Raw genomic sequence first — 19,325 nt, forward strand, 5'->3', positions numbered from 1 at the left:
ACAAAAATTGACTGCGTTTGAGTTTTGACAGCTGACACAGCAGTGCCAACTGCCAAGGCGATTGATTTTTCGAAGATGGTAAGTGGAGTTAATAAATGTAAATAAAATGAATATTAAGCCTGAAATGTATATTCTTCCAACGTTTCTTTCTATTTTAGTCCTTCGCCAACAAGATTTCTATGTTATGGGCCCGCCCAGGCGCCGATAATGTCCAGAAAGATGATGTTCCTTGGACACTGCGTTACGCTGGTCGGGGGTTGGGAACAATTGGCAGTTTCAGTACGTATTTTATTTATATTTATATAATGAAAAGAATGAATGCTAAACAATGCAATAAGTGCATTGTTATGACGATGTGAATGTTTCATTTTATTTACTTTCTTTATCTTATCAGTTTGGTATTCAAACCTGATTATTTTTTTATTTAATCGTGACCGCCTCTTTAAAATGATATTATTTGCATAGTATTTTAAAAATTATACCTTCTAATTATTTTCTATATACTAGAATTATCTTGACTGTTTCTATACTTAAAACATATGTTTCAATCAAAAGGTTAATTATACTTTTAGTTGTTATTAATTAATTGCGTATATACCTATTTGTGAGGTAAATCTTAATAATTTGTAGGTGAAGTAACCCTTTGTTACTTTAAATTATATTGTACAAATAAAATCAGATATTTTATCAATGAAAAATATTGAGTACAAAATCATTAATAAAAACAACACAGAGCACTTTCAATCTAATCACATAAGTAAAATCCATTTAAAAGTCACTCAAGTGTGTATATCATTAATTGTATTATAAACACTATTGAATAACTAACTTTAGCCTGCAGTTTTACTCTCTTTCATATAAAATATAGCCTAAAAGAAATACAAGTCTGTTCTGTAATAAATCTTCAGGGAAATAAGTACCTTTAGAATAATTATTTATGTAATAAAAAATTCATTAGTAGGTTAGTTATTAGGTAACAAAGTATATTCCCTGTACACTGTGAGCGTAATACATAATTGATCATATAATTATTATGGTAACAATTAGAAAGTATGAAACATTAATTTCATGCAACATGTAGTTATACCTATTTAATTTGTTCTTTCTTATTCATGTAGATAAGACTTTATTTTTAATCAAACTAGTTTGCAAAGATATTATTAGTATCATCTTTATCAACATTTGTCCTTTTTCCTAATTATATTTATGAAATCTTGAGTTTTTGCAATTAAAAAATGCCGAGTCAATAATCCCAGTCAATGATCATAAAAATTGCAATGTCATTAAAAATAAAATAGATAGCTTGATTTTAAGAAACTAACAATTTTAGTTCTTTACAATGGAGAATTTGTTTTTTTTCCATGAATTTCCTGACAAATGCAATGTTTTTTATTGATTATAACTCAACTTGAGCAAGCAAAACTAATTAACCCTTCAAATTTCCAGTTGCAATAGTACTGGGCCTGATAAACTGCACGGGCATCATTGTTTTTCAAGTGACCTGCCTCATAGCTGGTATATGGCAGATGCTCGCTGGCTTCATAGTGATTGTGTGTGAGGCGCCTTGCTGCTGCTTCTTCATAGATTATGTGCAAGCGCTGTCCGATAAGATAGAGGGCCGGCCGTATTGGAATAAGGCAGCTTTGTATATTGGGTGAGAATTAATGTTATTAAAACTAGGTACGGTTTTATAAATTTTAGAGGAAAGAAATGAGCAGTTTTAGGCTGTGAAATTAAAAGTTAAAACTCTACTTACTGTTATCTGTTGGTCAGTAGCTTGTTTATAATTGAAAATACTAATTTTAATTTAGGTAATTTAATAAAATCAATGAAATTTAGAAATAAACTATCTTGTATTCTTAGATATTATGTTCAAGAATATAATATTTGTGATAATATAAGATGATACAGCATTAATACTTAAGTAAATTTGAATTTTAATGTGGTAATTCCCATGTGCCACTCATATTTTAAATGCGAAAGTAATTTTATACCTCTGTTACGCTTTCGCGCTTAAACCAATGAACCGAAATTGATGAAATTTGTAAAAGGCATAGAGTTAGAGAAAGATATTTTTTTTAGCCAAGAGCACAAAACTTGAAATGAGTGAAATAGGGTATGGAAAAAATTATGGCTTTGATAGCGAAAAGTGTAAGTGAACGACTAAATTCGTAAAACTAGTTTTATATACTACTACTAAAAATAATTTCTCAATTATTGTAAATTCTTCAATAACTAAATATTGAATTTAATAAATTATTATATGAATTAAGAATAGTATGTTATACAAATATTGTCATAGTTTATAGAGATAAAATAAATGAAGTGAATTAAAAAGTCCATTAACTAAATGTATATTTTAACCTTGAATGACAAAGCAAGAAAACCACTAGATTGTATGATGTGACTCATAAATGTTTTATTTATGTCGAATATTTATTTCTATATTTAAAATGAACTCGACGACGCCCCCGACATTTTTCATATTATGTGAGATTAATGCCCGTTTTCACCAACATCCCCTAAGTTTATGGGATCCCCTAAACATGCTTAGGGGACCGTTAAAAGATGGTTTCTGTTTCACCAGCCATTAGGGGTCAACTAAACGTTAAAAAGTCCCCTAACTTTAGGAGGCCGACATTTTGGCCCATAAACCGGCACATAAGTAAGTGATCCTTTAAGAAACAAAGATGGATAGTGATTTATATGAGTTTTTAGAAAATTTAGACACGGTTTCGACTATATTCGACGTAAATAACCATCGTAGACCAAAAATATACCGAAAACGACCAAATTACTTCGAAAGTTTTGATGAAACTGATTTTTTTCGGAGATATAGGTTAAGTAAATCATCAGTGTTGTATTTATTGGAAAAGATTGAACACGCCTTAGAATTTCCTGATAATAGGTGAGTACAATCTACTAATTACAAGCTTTTATAAATAGGTTTGTATTTATGCACATGCTATAATAGTGCGCGTGGTATTTTTTTTTGTTTCTAGTTACGCTACGATTATATTTTCTTTCAAAATTGTGTAGTTACAAATGCTGTCCTTAACTATTTCATTTGCTTTTATTTCAGAAATAATTCTATATCTCCAATAAATCAATTATTAATGACATTGAGGTTTTATGCTACGGGGAGTCACTTGTTAGCTGTGGCAGACATGGGTGGTATCAGTGTGGCTACTTGCAGTCGGATAATAAAGCGAGTATCTGCAGCGATTGTAACTCTACGACCAGAGTTTGTCAACTTCCCTAATACAAGTGAGGAGCAAGAAAACGTTAAGATGGAATTTTATAATATTTCAAGATTCCCTAATGTTCTTGGCTGCATCGATTGTACACATGTGAAAATTCAATCACCAGGTGAAACTTCAAGACTAAACTTTATTATGTTAACAAGTCAGTATTTTACACAAAATAATGTCGTTTTGTATTTTTTTTTTTAAGGTGGCGATGATGCAGAGTTATTCAGGAACAGGAAGGGATACATGTCCATAAATGTTCAGACAATAGCATCAGCTAATTTATTAATAAGGGATGTTGTGGCACGTTGGCCAGGTTCAACACATGACTCGGCTATTTATCAAAATAGTCATACATATAGAAAATTTGAAAGAGGAGACTTTACTGACAGCTATTTACTGGGTGACAGTGGATACCCGTTGAAGGTAAAATAGTTAAGCAAGTACAAGTATTTATAAAAGGAAAATATGTATAGAAATAAATACAATCCATGTGTCATAGATAATCAATTTATTTAAAAAAATACAATTTCTCTATTTAGTCATTCTTTGGCACACCAAATAAATTCTTCAGATTGAAGTTTCCACCTGTAAAGTAAATTATAATATTATGAACTTATAAAACAGCAGATATTTTTTTCTTTTCAGAACCATTTGTTGACTCCTTATTTAAATCCTACGACAAGAGGTCAGCAGAAATACAACGAGGCTCACATAAAAACCAGGAATGTGGTAGAAAGACAATATGGAGTCTTAAAACGACGTTTTCCTGTGTTAGCTGTTGGTATAAGACTGGAATTAAAAAATGCAATAAATGTTATTATTGCGTGTTGTGTTTTACACAATATATGTATTTTAAGAAAAGAACGTGAGCCGGTGAATGAAAATAATGTTCCTAATATAGAGGAACTCATTACAAATGGGCAAATAGGAAACATTACCAACATCACATCTCAGAACACACATGGATACAGAAGACTACAAATTACAAATTATTTTGAAAACCTGTTACGTGAAATAAATTAATAATAGCATACCCTTTATTTGGTTAAGAACTTCTATTTTTATTTCTAAATCTTTTCTTGCTGACTCTATTTGTAAACTGTGTAAGGTTCTTTTAAATTCTATTTCTTCTTCCAGCAATTTCTTTTTTAAATCTTCAATTTCAATTTTTTTTTCATTTATCCCCCTGAATCCTGTACACAGGGTAGACACAACTTCCGTCTGGGGATGGTGATTTTCTTTGAGAATTGGTCTACGCCTTTTCCAAAGAGGAGTTCCTAATATATTAGAACATGATGGTGTGTTCACTACATTGTGTTCGTCTCCCTTAACTTCATTTATACCCATGTTCTGGAAACAAATTAATGTACTTTAAAAATTGTTTAGTTTTAAATTTTATACTTTTCTTTTATACTATTTATTTTCTGTATTACTGTGTGCACTTTGGTGTGTACCAATAAACGTTTTTTCTTTTACTCACATGTAGCTTTTTTATATAATTAACATAAGTAGCCCGTCCTCTTTCTATATACAAAAGAGTCATCTTGTTTGTCAAGATCTGATCGGCTTGAGTATTAAGTGAAAAAGTAATTTAAGAAGAAAAGAAAAGATAGAAAAATCCTTTTACACTTTATTAACTTAATACAGTACTAATATTGCCTATAATTAAATTGTTGATTGAATAAAAATTATATATCTAGCAGTACTTACCGTAACCAGTTCAGCGTCTAAAATTGTACCCTGCGATTCTTCACTGGTCACTTCTGGATCAATAACATTGATGGATGAAATTGGGATAACTGAATCTGAGTCTAGAACATCAGCAATACCACTGCAACCTCGACCCATTAATTCGCAGACTTGTTCTAATATTGGGTCTGTTTTTATAGTTGAGGGTCCTCCACCGGTTCCAGTTGCACAACTCCTGTTTCTCGAGTTGTACGTTTTTGCTTCGCTTTTCATTTTCTCCCAGACTCTCATGAGAGCATCTTTACTCCTACGATAAAATGTAGATATATAATATGTATAGCTGTTGACCATGTGGTAGTTATCATTAAATGATAAAATATGGCATGTTTGTGTTTATTTAACTAACCTGTACATATTTCCCGTTGCATTATATTGAGAACAGAGGTTTATCCAAGCCTCGTTCTTAGCTTGGTTGGTTGTACCATCTGTTCTTTTATTTAAAATGATGTTTTTAAAAATACACACCAATTTCACCAACTTATCTTTTTCGTCCACTGTAAAATTTTGACTACGCTTCCTTTTTTCAGCCATTTTATTATGATAATCGATTGTCGAACGCAACTAAATTATTTGTGAAATTTAAAAATAACACGGAAGCTAAGAGGCGATTAAAATGAGATTAAAACAAACATAAATGTCAACCAACTGTCAAATACAAGTTACCACAGATTAAATGCATGTTTCGTTATGCATATACAGAGTAAAAATGCTAGAAAATATTAAATTAATTAAAAAAATGAATGAAATTATATTTATTATTGCTATGAAAACATTATTTATCATAAACTACATCTATTTGTGTAAAAACTTCAGAGAATTTTATGAAAAACGATATTATTTAAAAGTATCGATAAGTCTACAAGTGAAACAATCACTAACATCGAAAAAAAAACGTCACATAGTTATGTAACCCCTAGTTAGGGGATAGAAATGATGGTGAAACGCAATTTTATATAGGGGCTAGTTTAGGGGACCTTTTAAGTAAAGGGTCCCATACTTATGTGGTAGTATAGGGGATGTTGGTGAAAACGGGCATAAATGTCTAGTATGTATCAAATTAATTCATCCAATTAAAAACAGTTGATAAAAAAGAGTTATCTGGAGAAACGGAAAGATAAATAGACAAATAACAATTGAAAGTTCTTGAATAGCAATGATGAAAGATTGATACATACATTTTAATTTTATTGATGTATAGGTGTAGACTATTAAATGAATTTTAATATCTTCAGTATCATATAGAACCTAAATGGAAACATTAAAAAGTAATTTTCGATATGTGACGACATTGCAATAAACTTCGTCTTAAATATATATTTGGATGGTGGGTAGTTGTGAAATTAGGTAAACGAAGCAGTACACACACAATGTATCTTTTTATAACGAAAAAAGAAATAACTTTGTACTGGTGTGTGCAGTACACCTTTTCCTTTATTTTCCTTTGTTCCTTTTGTATAAATATATTTTTAAATAATAATAAGTAAAAGTTATTTAGTTGTTTTGACATAATCTTATATATAAAATTCTCGTGTCACAATGTTAGTCTGCACTCTGCATACTCCTCCGAAACGGGTGGACCGATTCTCATGAAATTTTCTGTGCATATCGGGTAAGTCTGAGAATCGGCCAACATCTATTTTTCATATGTACCACGGGCGAAGCCGGGGCGGGCCGCTAGTATAATCTATATACATATTTCATGTACAAGCTTGCTTTCTGAACAACTAGATGGCATCAAATGCAATGTCCAGTGATACCTATATTTACTTAGTTGTTTTGCAAGTCCTTAAAATTAACCCATTGAGCCCCGAACGGCCTGATCGGTCCACGACACAATAGATTTTCTATTGTGTCTGTGATTCCGGGGCCTGAGTTATTAAAACTATTTTTCGCCTTTCCAGATTATCATTGCCACCATTTTTTCTCTGTTTCCTGAGTCTCAGTACATGGTTCGGCAGTGGATTGATATTCGCAACGGGCATCGTGTACGGAATGATGGCGCTAGGCAAAAAGTGAGTAATTCGTTACATCAATATAGCACTTGTCGCTTAGGAAATAAGGTTCATAATGGGTTGAATGCTTTATACAGTTGTGGTACATTTTATGTTGGAGGATGTATGTGTTAAATGTTTCTTTTCAAAGATTATTCAAGTCACAATCGTTTTGTTGGTATGAATTATTAACAGTGTGTTAGCTTTGCTTTAATGTTGTTTATCTAAACAAATAATAATAAAATATATGTTTGTGAAACTAATACTTACGACACACATATTTGTGTGATGTTTTTTTATGTGTGTTTTTAATTATCTAATGATTTAACATTGAAAAAGTGGGGTAACAATATAATGACGGCTGATTTTAATTAATTACTTATTGATAAAATTTATTGAAAGGTTGTAATGCAATTTTCACGTAGGTAAATTCTTATGAATTTGTCTTTATAAAATTCGATGGATCTATCAGTGAACCTGATTTCGATTTGTAACTGCAAATGTAACGAAAATTGGAAGAATCCGTTATTTTATATTACTTCGAACTTTTATAAACCCTTGCATTAAAAAAAAATATTGGTTGTCTGTAAAGTTGGTTTACTGACGATAGTTGAACGTGACAACGTCCGATTGTACTTCTTTGTCGCTCGTTCCGCGCTCTCGCTTGCACTTCAAGCCTTACATGGAACGCCTCAGAGCGAGGTAACGCCGCATGAGTCATGTTTTTTCGTGCGTGCAACCGGCTCTATCGAATTATAAGACGTTGTCACGTCAAAAACAAACCAAACAGTCATGATCTGCCGATAGCAGCAAAAACTGCTAATAATCTTAGTAATGCAATTTGAAATTTCACAATCAAAAAGAGCTCAACAAGGCAAAATTTAATAATCAAGAAAATCTTCAAAAATGTTTAATTTGTACAAACTAATAACTTAACTCGGTAATTAAATTTTAAATTACTAAACCAAGAAATGCTAACATAACTTAATAATGTTTCACTTAGACAAAAAATATGCGGTAATAAGCTACAAATTACATTTCAAAAATGCCAAATTAGCTAAAAATTACGCAAAAATAATACCAATTTTTTTTTAAATTACACTAAACGACTGTCAAACTAGCTAAAAATACATTAAAAATACCAAATTAGCTAAAAATGACACTCAAAGAATACCAATTTACAAAAAATTTAAAAAAATGTCTATAAATAACACAATGCCGAATTATATTGTTACCCTTGGTGGGCGGTCTAACATTGCGTGCGGGTAGGGGCTCGCGGGACGACATGGCCGCGATGGCGGGCGGCACTACGCCCCCGGGCGCGCCGGCGCAGGACCACAGCGTCACGCTCATGGAGGACCCAGACGTGTGGCGTCCTAACTAAGGCAATACGAGTTTGGGGCACGGTGGAATGGGGGTTGGATGATAAATGGTGTAGAGTGTGATCTAATTGAGAATAGGAATGATGGTCTTTGTCAAACGTTGTTTGAAAAGAGTTAATACAAAGATTGTTGCTTAACATAGATTATTATGAATTCGTTTGAATTAACAACAATCTGTCGTCGAATCGATCTTATTCTTAGTTGGATCGCAAAGTACATCACCTTTTCTGGACGTTCGCGTAGTCTAAATCTTGATTTTAGACTTTTATGAATAAAGAGAAGTTTCTTATTTATCTTCATTCCACCTTTATCGATATAACCCCACTGCTATGCTTTGCACGATATTTTCTTGTTTTTGGGTGATTTTGCTTGGCACGATTTATTTTCAATAACCAGTGTTACTTTTACATGATTGTATTTTAGTCTTTAGTCGATGTTCTTCTTTATAGTTTTCCTTAAAGCTATTTATTTTTCATTGCAAGTAAAAGCTACTAGCACATTGATGTCGGTGTTTAGTTATTCGAAGGCACTTGCTAGAAATATAGCGACGGTAATAAATTGTGGCCCTTTCAGCACTTTTCATTTATGCTTCGCAATGAATAGACTTACGGATTGCATTTATTTTGTTGTTGCTTAGTTTAAATTAAATCTGTTGCCTTTAGAGCGTCTATTGAAGAAATGAGGACATCAGCGGCAACGTTAGAGGCCGGTGGTTTCCAGCCCACGACGGCGCCGCGAGCTAACCTCGTCACCAACGAACAACCATTCAGTTTCTCAGGACCCCCTCTCAACAATTGACCTGAAAATAGATTAAAGTGACTTTACATACGTCCTACATTGTGAAATCACTGCGCTACCCACAATAATAACACATTAGTCATTAACATATACGAGGAACAAATGTGAACCTTATACAGATCCTTGCGGTACACCAAAAATGTTATGAATACTGTGGTGAAATAACTGTTTAAATTTTTTCCGTTTTAGTATCGTGTGCTCAAGTTAGTTAGATTGTTAGATTTCTGAAGCGTATATTTTTGAAAGTTAACTTCGTAAATAACTGTATTTGATTACATATAGTAAATTGTGAAAGCAATCGTGACTGGACGTGAACAGAAAAAGGCTATAATGCATTTAAGGTGTAGCATAAGCACTTTAAATATAAGTCTTGCGTGGTTTGCGGGTGAAATTTGAATGTTTGTTTCATCGATTTCCAATATAATATGTCCTCCATAAAAATAGCATATTTCACTGGCGTGAAAACACAAACTTTGAACGTAAATATAAGTGTGAACAATACGTCAGTGCGAAGCCAAACGAAGCAACTTTCTTTGCTTAGACATAAGAATTTTGAACTATTTAATATCGAATGCATAATTTTGGAAAATATTGACCAAATAATTTCCAAAATTATGCATTCGATATTCTTGTATTCAAGGAAAATCTTGTATTCAAGTCGACGATCTTGGACCAATCTTCATCAACATCTCTTTGAAGCAATTGTTGTCGCTTTATGAATGTCTTGTTAATAAACCACGTAAAGTTATTTCTAGATTTAACGATCTCTCACAAAATAAGACTTATTTCGATTGATACGAAAATAGGTCTAAATTGAAACGCGAAAAAAGACTGCAGAAACCGAAAGATTAGTCATAATTATGCTGGCTATATGGTTTTGTCTCACTTGCACGTTACACATTATCGCGCACGACATTGTTGCGAGTGGGATAGAACTATACCAGCCAACATTTTCAAATCGATTCTTTAATGATTCGGACTATTCAAGAGAAGTCTTTTACGTCGTTAAATTATTATAATATATCTTCGCGTCATTCTTTGCGTCTACATTAAAGTACTTATGACGTATAAAATAACTATATCACTTTGTTAAAGGTTGACAAATGCAGTAGATAGATAAATTGTTATTCGTAGGTAATTATTTCATTTCCCGTTAGATATTTGTTTGTGATATGTTACAGCTTATGAGTGTTTGTACGTAGTTTAGTTCATGTTGAATTAGAACATATCTATCGTTATTTATAAGTTGATTCGATACATAAATATATATAGCATGGATCAAGAAGCATAGACATAATACACTGGAGATTTCAGTATGAACATTAACTTGTAACAAGAAAATATGACCTTGAATGACGCCTGTATGTTTTTTTATCCCTTTCACACCCACTTGCCAAGTTAGGAGTGAAAGGGATAAAAAACATACAGGCGTCATTCAAGGTCATATTTTCTTGTTACAAGTTAATGTTCATACTGAAATCTCCAGTGTATTAGATATAAGCTTCTTGAGCATGGATAATAAAGATTAATACATACATGTGCACGATTCCAGTGATCTAAGCCCGCTAGTGTAGCATACAAACAGATGATGTCTTAACCATAGGCCTTTTTTAGATAATAAATAGTGCGTCACTCCGTAGTCATTAAAACAAATAGGGTAAATTTTTGTATGCGTGACCCTTTTGTATTACTTTTAACACTTCTAATTTTCTCTATACCCCTCCCCATTTAATCTGTTTAAACTATGAAGAAGATTTGATATTATATATTACATGCTAGCTTTGTTCGTATAAGTTCACAGAATTTGAAACAATTCCTCTTATTTCATACTAAAATATCATTTTAAAATGTAAACGGGTTGGCCCTTAATAAAAAATGAAAATGATAAAATTTCAGTCCTTAGAATAAGCTGTCATAATATAGTTCCTAAGGATTTTATTCTATAGTATTTATGTTAAACGAATTATTATTATAATGTTGTATACATTCCAAATTCCAATAGGGTCTCATTTACATACGTCCTTATGCAAATTAATTATAATTATTTTTTAATGTACCCACGGCTGTAAAACTTTTATATAGAAACGTGTGTCAATTCATGCTATCTGCCCTTGAATGTTCGAATTAATCATAATCAAGTGTGATTTGAAATGTACCTTTTATGGCGTGATTGTCGTTTTTTTGTAGCTGATTTGCCGTGCCATCGCCGCAAGTGGTGTTGAATTTTTGATCATTATTGTTTTTATAATTTTAAGCACTTACATTAAATAATGCGTATATAGGTTCATACTTATAAACTTTTATAACCTAAGTATATCTTATCTTTTCATTTTTGTTTTTACGCAATGTGAGAACGAAAGTATTGATAATTATAATCAGTGTAACGCAGCTATATAAAGTTTATTATTGAAGGAAATACACATAGTTTAAATGTATTATTAACTGTAACGGGAAAAATTAGAACAATTTTTAAAAAGCATGGATATTTTTATTGTTAATTTTTAAATTAAAAATTTAAGACGACTAAAGTAGACCCTAGTCTCATAGTTATATTTTATCATTTGCTCATCTAAATTGAATTTATTTGAATATTTTGTTCGAAAAATTGTATCAACATACAAATGTATTTTATGTTTAAAATATGTTAATTATCTATGATTTGCTTCCATAGACAATCTGCTTGTGCTCCTTATTATTTTACGTTAAAATATGGCAACTAATTATTATGTTAACCTCAATGTTCTTCCTCATTCAAAAGCGAATCATTATTTTATTACATTGTAAGTGTAAATTATTCCCTCTTCAGTTTGTATATAATTTTATGAATAAAGCACTAAGTATAGATTAGAATTTGTTGTTAAGATTAGCGAAACTGATATATGTTGATGTATGAGGCAACATTGTTACCAGAATGGCCTTCAAAAAGGAAATATTTATGTCATATTTACGGTTTCGCAGCGTATATGCTTTGTTGGTATTGAGGTTTGTTCGAAAAATATCCCCTATAAATAAATAACTATGAATTATGTAAAAGATTTCGTAAAATATTGTGTAAATAAATAAGTAAATCTGGATCAATGTTTCATCATTTTGTAGGTATAATCATATTTAAATTACTGTGTGACGTCATTTGAAGGCTTTACATTTTGGAGTTAAAAAAAATAAACATAAATATTGGCGATTTTCTTATTTATTTACATAAACAAAATATACTGATTATTTTATTTTGAACTAGCTTCCGCCCGCGACTCCGTCCGCGCGGATGTCGGTCTTCGCGTGGATGGTTTATTTCTCCATTTTGAGTAACTCTGACAATGACATCTTATAAATATCTATTGGACCCAAATACGGCTAGGCCTATAATAATACGCAAAGTGTGTTCGCGGTTCTACAGAACAACGTCTATGGATAAAACTGAAAAATTAAGATTATTTTTTTTTTACGTATTTTTCCAGGATAAAAAGTATCCTATTTTACGCCCAGGATAATAAGGTATAATTATACCAAGTTTCATCGAAATCGAACCGTTAGTTTTTACGTGATGCCTGAACATACAGACAGACAGACAGACAGACAGACAAAAATTTTTTTAATCACATATTTGGGTTTGGTATCGATCCAGTAACACCCCCTGCTATTTATTTTTTCAATATTTTCAATGTACAGAATTGACCCTTCTACAGATTTATTATATGTATAGATAATATTTTATTGAGGCTTTTTACATATCTTGACAGTTATATGAAATCATAAACATTATTTACAAAAAAAAACATATTTATCAATGAAATAGTATTATCATTATGTACATAGAAATTAATATGAAATTTATAATAACTTAAATCTTTACTTCTATGGCAGATAGACAGGTCCAATAATTAATAACAAAAAAAGATTTCATTGTATTTAAAACAGATTTTTATTAGAGTCCAGTTTAACAAACTCTGGTCTCTGATAAATTATCTTTTAATACTGTAAATTCTTATTACATATATTTGTTACTAGCGGTCCGCCCGTGGTACCTACATGTTTACGATTTTTCATAAGAACCATCCTCGTACTTCAAGGAATAGATTCCGCAGCGCACGCGATGACAGAATTTTTATTAAGGAATTTTTTACACCTTGGGTTACATTATCGTATTTTTGGTAAGGATCTCTAATTTTTTTTAAAATGCAATATAGCCTATGTTGCTCAGTGAAGATGCAGCTTTCTAATGATGAAAGAATTTTTGAAATCGGCCCAGTAGTTTATGCGTGAAAACCATACATACATACATAATTACAAATCTTTCCTCTTTATAATATTAGTATAGATGAAATTGGCAATGTTTAGCAATTTTGGTATATAATTCATATGTATAATAAGTAAAAAAATATACAAATAATACAGAGCCTCCATTTTAGGAAGTTTTTAAGCAAAAGACAAACAATTTTAAAAATATTGTCATAGCCCATATTTCTCTGAAACCTGCTTTTGACATATTTTTAATACATAATGTGTACAACATCCATCAGGGCCTATCCAACCAGTCATATTGACTGGTTGAAGATACTCCCTTATTTGATGGAGGAATTTCATCCTCCTTCTACAAGCAAATTTGTTTACAGTTCACCGTAATCTCTATATATAATAATGAATCCCTATTCCCCTTGGTCACAGCATCACACGTGAATGGCTGGACCGATTTTGATAATTATTTTTTTATAATATTCTTTAAATAACAAGGATGGTTCTTACGGGAAGAAAACACAAACATGTACCACGGGCGAAGCCGGGGCGGACCGCTAGTACGCGATAATTTTTGGATCTGTCTAATCTTTGCTAATATAAAGAAAATCTTGAATATGGTATGTAGTAACAAGTTGAAGTTATATGTATGTTTGAGTATGTTATAGTTGTAGAAGTGGTTACTGCATTGTTCTTGTCATATATTACTGTTAGGACAGCATATCTGTAATAAATGTGTGTATATTGCATTTTTATTGTATTATTTCTACATCCCTGCCATAAACAAAATGTTTTTATCACAGCTATGATTTGTGAGGTGTTTCTTGAAAATGCTTTTTATAGAAAACTAGCTTTCCGCCCGCGTTTTCAAAGAAAAACCCGTTCCCGTAGGACTTCCGGGATAAAACCTATCCTATGTCCTTTCTCGGGTATCAAAATATCTCTATACCAAATTTCATGCAAATTGGTTCAGTAGTTAAGGCGTGATTGAGTAACAGACAAACAGACAGAGTTACTTTCGCATTTATAATATAAGTATGGATAGTAAATGTACGATCACAGGAATTGAAACAAGGAATGAAGTAAAAAAAAAAATAATTTATGCATTTTCTCATCTGGAGTAAAATCTTATAATAGTATCAGTATCCAGAGATAATTATATATTCATAAATAAAAGAGGAAATAAAAGAATATACCTAAAATATGGAATTTAATAACTTAATTTATTAAAATAATAACAAAAAACTTAAAAACATAGCTAAATCTATATAGATACATACTCATGAATTCTATACATAGTTAAATAATACAAAGAGAGATTTAATAGAACTATTACATTGTTATAATAATGTATAACTACTTTCTTCCTTTTGCATAATGTTCAATTAATGTGTATCTTTACATCATTATTTAACCATTTAAAAATTGCCATTTAATTATCAAACACTGCCAAATTAGGCGAAATATTTGTCACTTGTGTTTCTATGTCTTCAATTTGAAAATTCCTCCTGTAATAGTACCGTGCCGTTGAATCAAGCACATTTTTTGGTCAGTCTCTAGGCACACGGTGGGCGGTTTCAAATTGGGCTGTAGCTTACAAGCCTGCTCGGATATGGCTACGAGAATCCCTGCGGAGTCTACATGAGCAGCGCCTTTGGCTGCTAAACACAGGCCTTTGTGATCAGCAAATATACACCCAGTCACGTTGGGTGTTGACATTATTTCCTCAACAACTTTGTCCAAGTCCTTTTCCATGGTTTAATTTGTTAAGTTGTTAACGCTTACAAATAATTCACCCAATTAATTAATGAGACAAACTCAAAAACACAATTTTAAAATGTTTATTTGATTTGTAACTATTGTCACTTGTCAAGTTGACAAGTTGTCAAATTCAGATTGCTAGCCATAAATATTGTTTTCATATTTTCCAATGAATGGATCTTGTGAATGAGTGTGAATGGATAGATTCCTGTGAAAAGATCAAATTATAGTCAAGCCAGTTTAATAGGCAAAATTTGACTGTCTATTCAATTTTATCAATTTTATCTTCGAAGAGAGGAGAAAGTGAATTAATCGTGATCGATACGGACTTGAAACATTAATTATTGTCAATCGAACTTGAAACACATGTCAATTTTAAAATTCATCAGGCGAATTCCTGTCCCAGTAATACACTTTCTTTCGTAAATTTAAGGAGCAAATTAGACAAGTATCTACTTAATTAAAAAAACACAACGCATTTATTAATTTATGGTTATTTTTATTTACAAGTAGGTAATCAATGCATTTGATTCTAGATGTCAGATTTCGATTTTTATTTTTTAGAGTAACGTCTCTGGTATAAAAGAAAAAAAAATTGGTTGTTTGTAAAGTAGGTTTACGATCGAGATGTTTACGTGATAACATAATGCGGTGGCAGCGCTCGAGATGAGACGGGAGATCGGTCCGTCTCTCTCTCATTATACCTGCGATCGCGCTCGTGAGGTTTTGGTGTGACACAAGTTTCTGAACATGTCACCCGACTAAAACGATTTTAAAGACGTTATCACGTCAAAAAGGTTTATTGCCACAAAATTGTAGGCGTCGACGTCAGTTCTTTAAATCAGAAATTGTTTATTATGTTTAGAATGGTTTATCAATTACTTAAATCAAATCTTTAAATTACGTCTTGTATCAGTCATTATTATTATAATTAATATGTAATCGTACTTAATTGAAAAAAGTTAAGCAAATTTGAAGTTCTAACAAAACGAAATACAACAACGTAACCTAGTAACGGCGACATAGAATTACGTTTTTGAATTTTGTTGAACGTTCAAATGTTGCCTACTAAAATTGATGATGATGATGATTAACAATTAATTATTTCAATAATCATTATATAGTTTAGACTTTAGAACTTAAATAATATGTACCAATTATAAACAAAAAAAAATCTAAAATGTCAAGAACGACATCATTCTATTCCGTTTTATTCCAAACACAAAAGATTAAATTTATCTCAAACCGTCAATAGTACCTATATTTTATATTTGTTTTATATGCGTAGAATATTGCAAGAATTTAAAAGTACAACAACGTTTCGTAAAAAAAGACATCTGAAGGTTTAATAACTTAGCCATAAACAACAGCTGTACAGGGTTTAATAGCGCTTACATTTACATAATAATTAACAATTAACCATCTATAGAATGTAGTTAGCAATGCTATATTCTAATGCGTATAAAATAATTATTGTCAACGAAGTATAATGTCTAAAGAGTAAGGACAAACCTTTTATATGTGTATGGTGTACACAGTAAGTAGTAGGTAGTTTTCCTACCATAAAATGAACTAAGTATAATTTAAAACTATTACTAACCAAACAAATCAAATATCTTTTTATTAAATATTTAAGTAATGTATTTAAAAAAGAGTTGAGTATCATTATTATTCGTAGATAAATTCTTATGTTAGCTAAAGACCTAAGATCAAGATACAAAATAAGATTGTAGAGATCTCATTGAAGAATTGATTGATTCAAGAAGTTGTAAAAATGTAAATCTGATATTGAAAGTCAAAATTTTATCAAAAATAAATAAAACATCGATGACGCGTCATTAAAAGGACACTGCATGCAGTATTACCTACAAGATGTTTCACCATGCACGTTAATCCTCTCTCGCGAGCCGCAAGTCAGTGACCGGAACCAGTTAGGAATCGAATATCGATATAAAATAAAAAGCTTATTTGATACAATAATCTTATCACAATGATGGAGTTTTTGATTTATTATTTATTAGGAACTTTAGTATTTATATTCTTTTACGAAGTCTTCAAGTTTATGAAGAAAAAAGGTATTGGAGCGAAGATTTGTAATTTTGGTATGTATAAAAATGTATTTATAATATTTATAATATTTGCAATATAGCTCTATATTATAAAATAATTTGGAAAATCCAAAAGTGCACGCCTCATAATTTTTTTTAATAAATATTTATTAATTATTATTTTTGTTTATTTAATAACAATTAAACCACATCGAATCAGACCCTGAAAAATGAAAGGGTTCTATTCCTGAGCATACTCAAGCGTAAGAGAAAAAAAAAGACTCGATTAGTAAAGTATTTCGGTCGCTATCGTGTTAACAAGAAAAAGGATCCGCACATACAGACACACGGACGTCCAAGACAGAACTTTTTTAAACTGTTTTTTAACTAGTTTAAATAACAAAAATGACATCAAAAATATCATGAACGTTAAAAATAGTGTTTTTTCTTAATATGTGTGTGTATGTATTATCTTACAAGTGCAATGTATGATACATAAAGACATTTTAAGTTTGAAAAATCAGATGTTTTGCGCGAAGTGACAGTAGTACCCACCTCAACGCTTCGCTTATGAGGCGTGCAATAAACAATTTTTATATTGATTTGGACTTAAATCAATTTATAATAATGAATTATTATGAAACTACATAAGTAGGTAGTCTAGTTGTTAAGAACATTATACGAATATAGAGCAAGTTTAACGATTGTATTTGATTTTTGAATTTGCATACAATAGGAATTATTAATTGCATGTTATGACGTCGCGTTTTTTTTTAATTAATATTATTAAAATTTTGCAGCGAAACCAAATCAAAGGAAGGAAATAGTGATAACATTTGAAGAAAATGGCGGGAAGGGAATAGAAAGTACAACCAATGACGTCATTGCATAAGAAAACGAAAATGCGTTTTTACTTTTTGTTATAAATATATGTTACCAATACGTTATAAATAAAAATTTTACATAGTTTTTGTTCTTTTAATACGAGTTTTAACTTCAAGAAGTTTAATTTCATTCTGTAGTCATAAATATTGAGTCATAAATATTGAAGACTGAGGATGTAGAGGCTGTATGAATAATGAATATGATACCTAGGTACTTTCATCGAGGAAATGATTGAGTATATAATTATATACGTTACAGACAATACACAGCTTGTTGTTGATATTTACATTTAAAACCTTCAAAAAATAAAAAAAGTATTCACTACTGTACCTATGCGTTTCATTGCCAACATTGCATTGGCTAAAATTGACTTTAAAAACGTGTTACATATTTTAATAAGAACATATTTTTTTAAGTATTTTTATATTAATTTTATGGATAAATTTGTATAATACAGAATATAAAGTGATAAATTTTAATGCATTAACCTAGCTTATAACTAAAATGTTTACGTGCGATATATACGTTGTACCTATACACGCTCCAAAATATAACTAAGGAAGTCAGGTAATTGCCTGAATCGTGTAGGCGAGTAAACGCAATGTAATTTTTTTCAGGTTCTACTACTACATTTTATACCGGGAGTGAAAAAGTGCGGCTTATAAAGTAGGTACTTGTCGTTTTGAATAAACCTTAAAACGATCATTTTATTTTGGATTTCTATAAATATTTAAGAGTTAAAACCTACTCGCATGAACAGGATATTTTGTTAATAATATTGTTATCCTTTAACAGCCTTATATTTTTGAAAAGAAATAACGTGTTATGCAAATAAAATGAATAAAATTATCAAATTGTTTAAACTTGTTAGACAAGACTATCCAATTTTGAGTTTATCAAGCCATTGTGTTGATATCTATCTTTATAAATGAAAGAAGAATGTAGCGTAATACACAACTTATAACTCAAGAATGGCTGAACGAATTTTAACGATTTTTCGTTTGATTGATTTGTCTCCACTGTAATTAGGAAAATAACTAGGTGGTAATATGTTGAGATGGATAAGATGCCATCATGCCTGGATATCTAGGTACTTAAAAAAAATGTGTGCGTGTACCTACTTGTGTACCTACACACGTAAGAAGTGAAACTTCTTTATGACCTTATTTTTCAAAAAATAATTTACTATATGCAACTTTACAGAAATACGTTGAATGGTAGGGATAAGAA

The 19,325-nt window shown here is 30.9% G+C and overlaps 3 protein-coding genes and 1 long non-coding RNA gene across 4 annotated transcripts; 2 read left to right on the forward strand and 2 right to left on the reverse strand.

Annotated features, from left to right (window-relative positions):
- Positions 1–53: 53 nt before the first annotated feature.
- Positions 54–9,173, forward strand: fwe (calcium channel flower). The gene is made up of 6 exons (XM_089709350.1): positions 54–78; positions 159–279; positions 1,447–1,654; positions 6,902–7,012; positions 8,261–8,376; positions 9,036–9,173. Exons 1-5 carry the CDS (start codon positions 76–78, stop codon positions 8,373–8,375), a joined length of 558 nt encoding a protein of 185 aa, XP_089565476.1. The 5' UTR covers positions 54–75; the 3' UTR covers position 8,376; positions 9,036–9,173.
- LOC149490871 (uncharacterized) lies at positions 3,743–5,594 on the reverse strand. Its single transcript, XM_089709330.1, has 4 exons — positions 5,347–5,594; positions 4,962–5,247; positions 4,286–4,601; positions 3,743–3,836 (listed from the first exon to the last, which is right to left on the reverse strand). Exons 1-4 carry the CDS (start codon positions 5,529–5,531, stop codon positions 3,787–3,789), a joined length of 837 nt encoding a protein of 278 aa, XP_089565456.1. The 5' UTR covers positions 5,532–5,594; the 3' UTR covers positions 3,743–3,786.
- A 5,423-nt stretch (positions 9,174–14,596) lies between the features above and the next one.
- Lamtor5 (Late endosomal/lysosomal adaptor, MAPK and MTOR activator 5) lies at positions 14,597–15,272 on the reverse strand. Its single transcript, XM_089709362.1, has one exon. It carries the CDS (start codon positions 15,154–15,156, stop codon positions 14,884–14,886), a length of 273 nt encoding a protein of 90 aa, XP_089565488.1. The 5' UTR covers positions 15,157–15,272; the 3' UTR covers positions 14,597–14,883.
- Positions 15,273–16,839: 1,567 nt separating this feature from the next.
- On the forward strand, positions 16,840–18,178 carry LOC149490873 (uncharacterized). The gene is made up of 2 exons (XR_016317734.1): positions 16,840–17,264; positions 18,011–18,178. It is a non-coding gene; the product is annotated as an uncharacterized LOC149490873 (long non-coding RNA).
- The last annotated feature ends 1,147 nt before the right edge of the window (positions 18,179–19,325 follow it).

Source organism: Colias philodice, chromosome 2 (assembly GCF_061535455.1).
Source record: "Colias philodice isolate Cphi_HAF_F1 chromosome 2, ilColPhil1 Martin Lab GWU primary, whole genome shotgun sequence".
Lineage (NCBI taxonomy): Eukaryota > Metazoa > Arthropoda > Insecta > Lepidoptera > Pieridae > Colias > Colias philodice.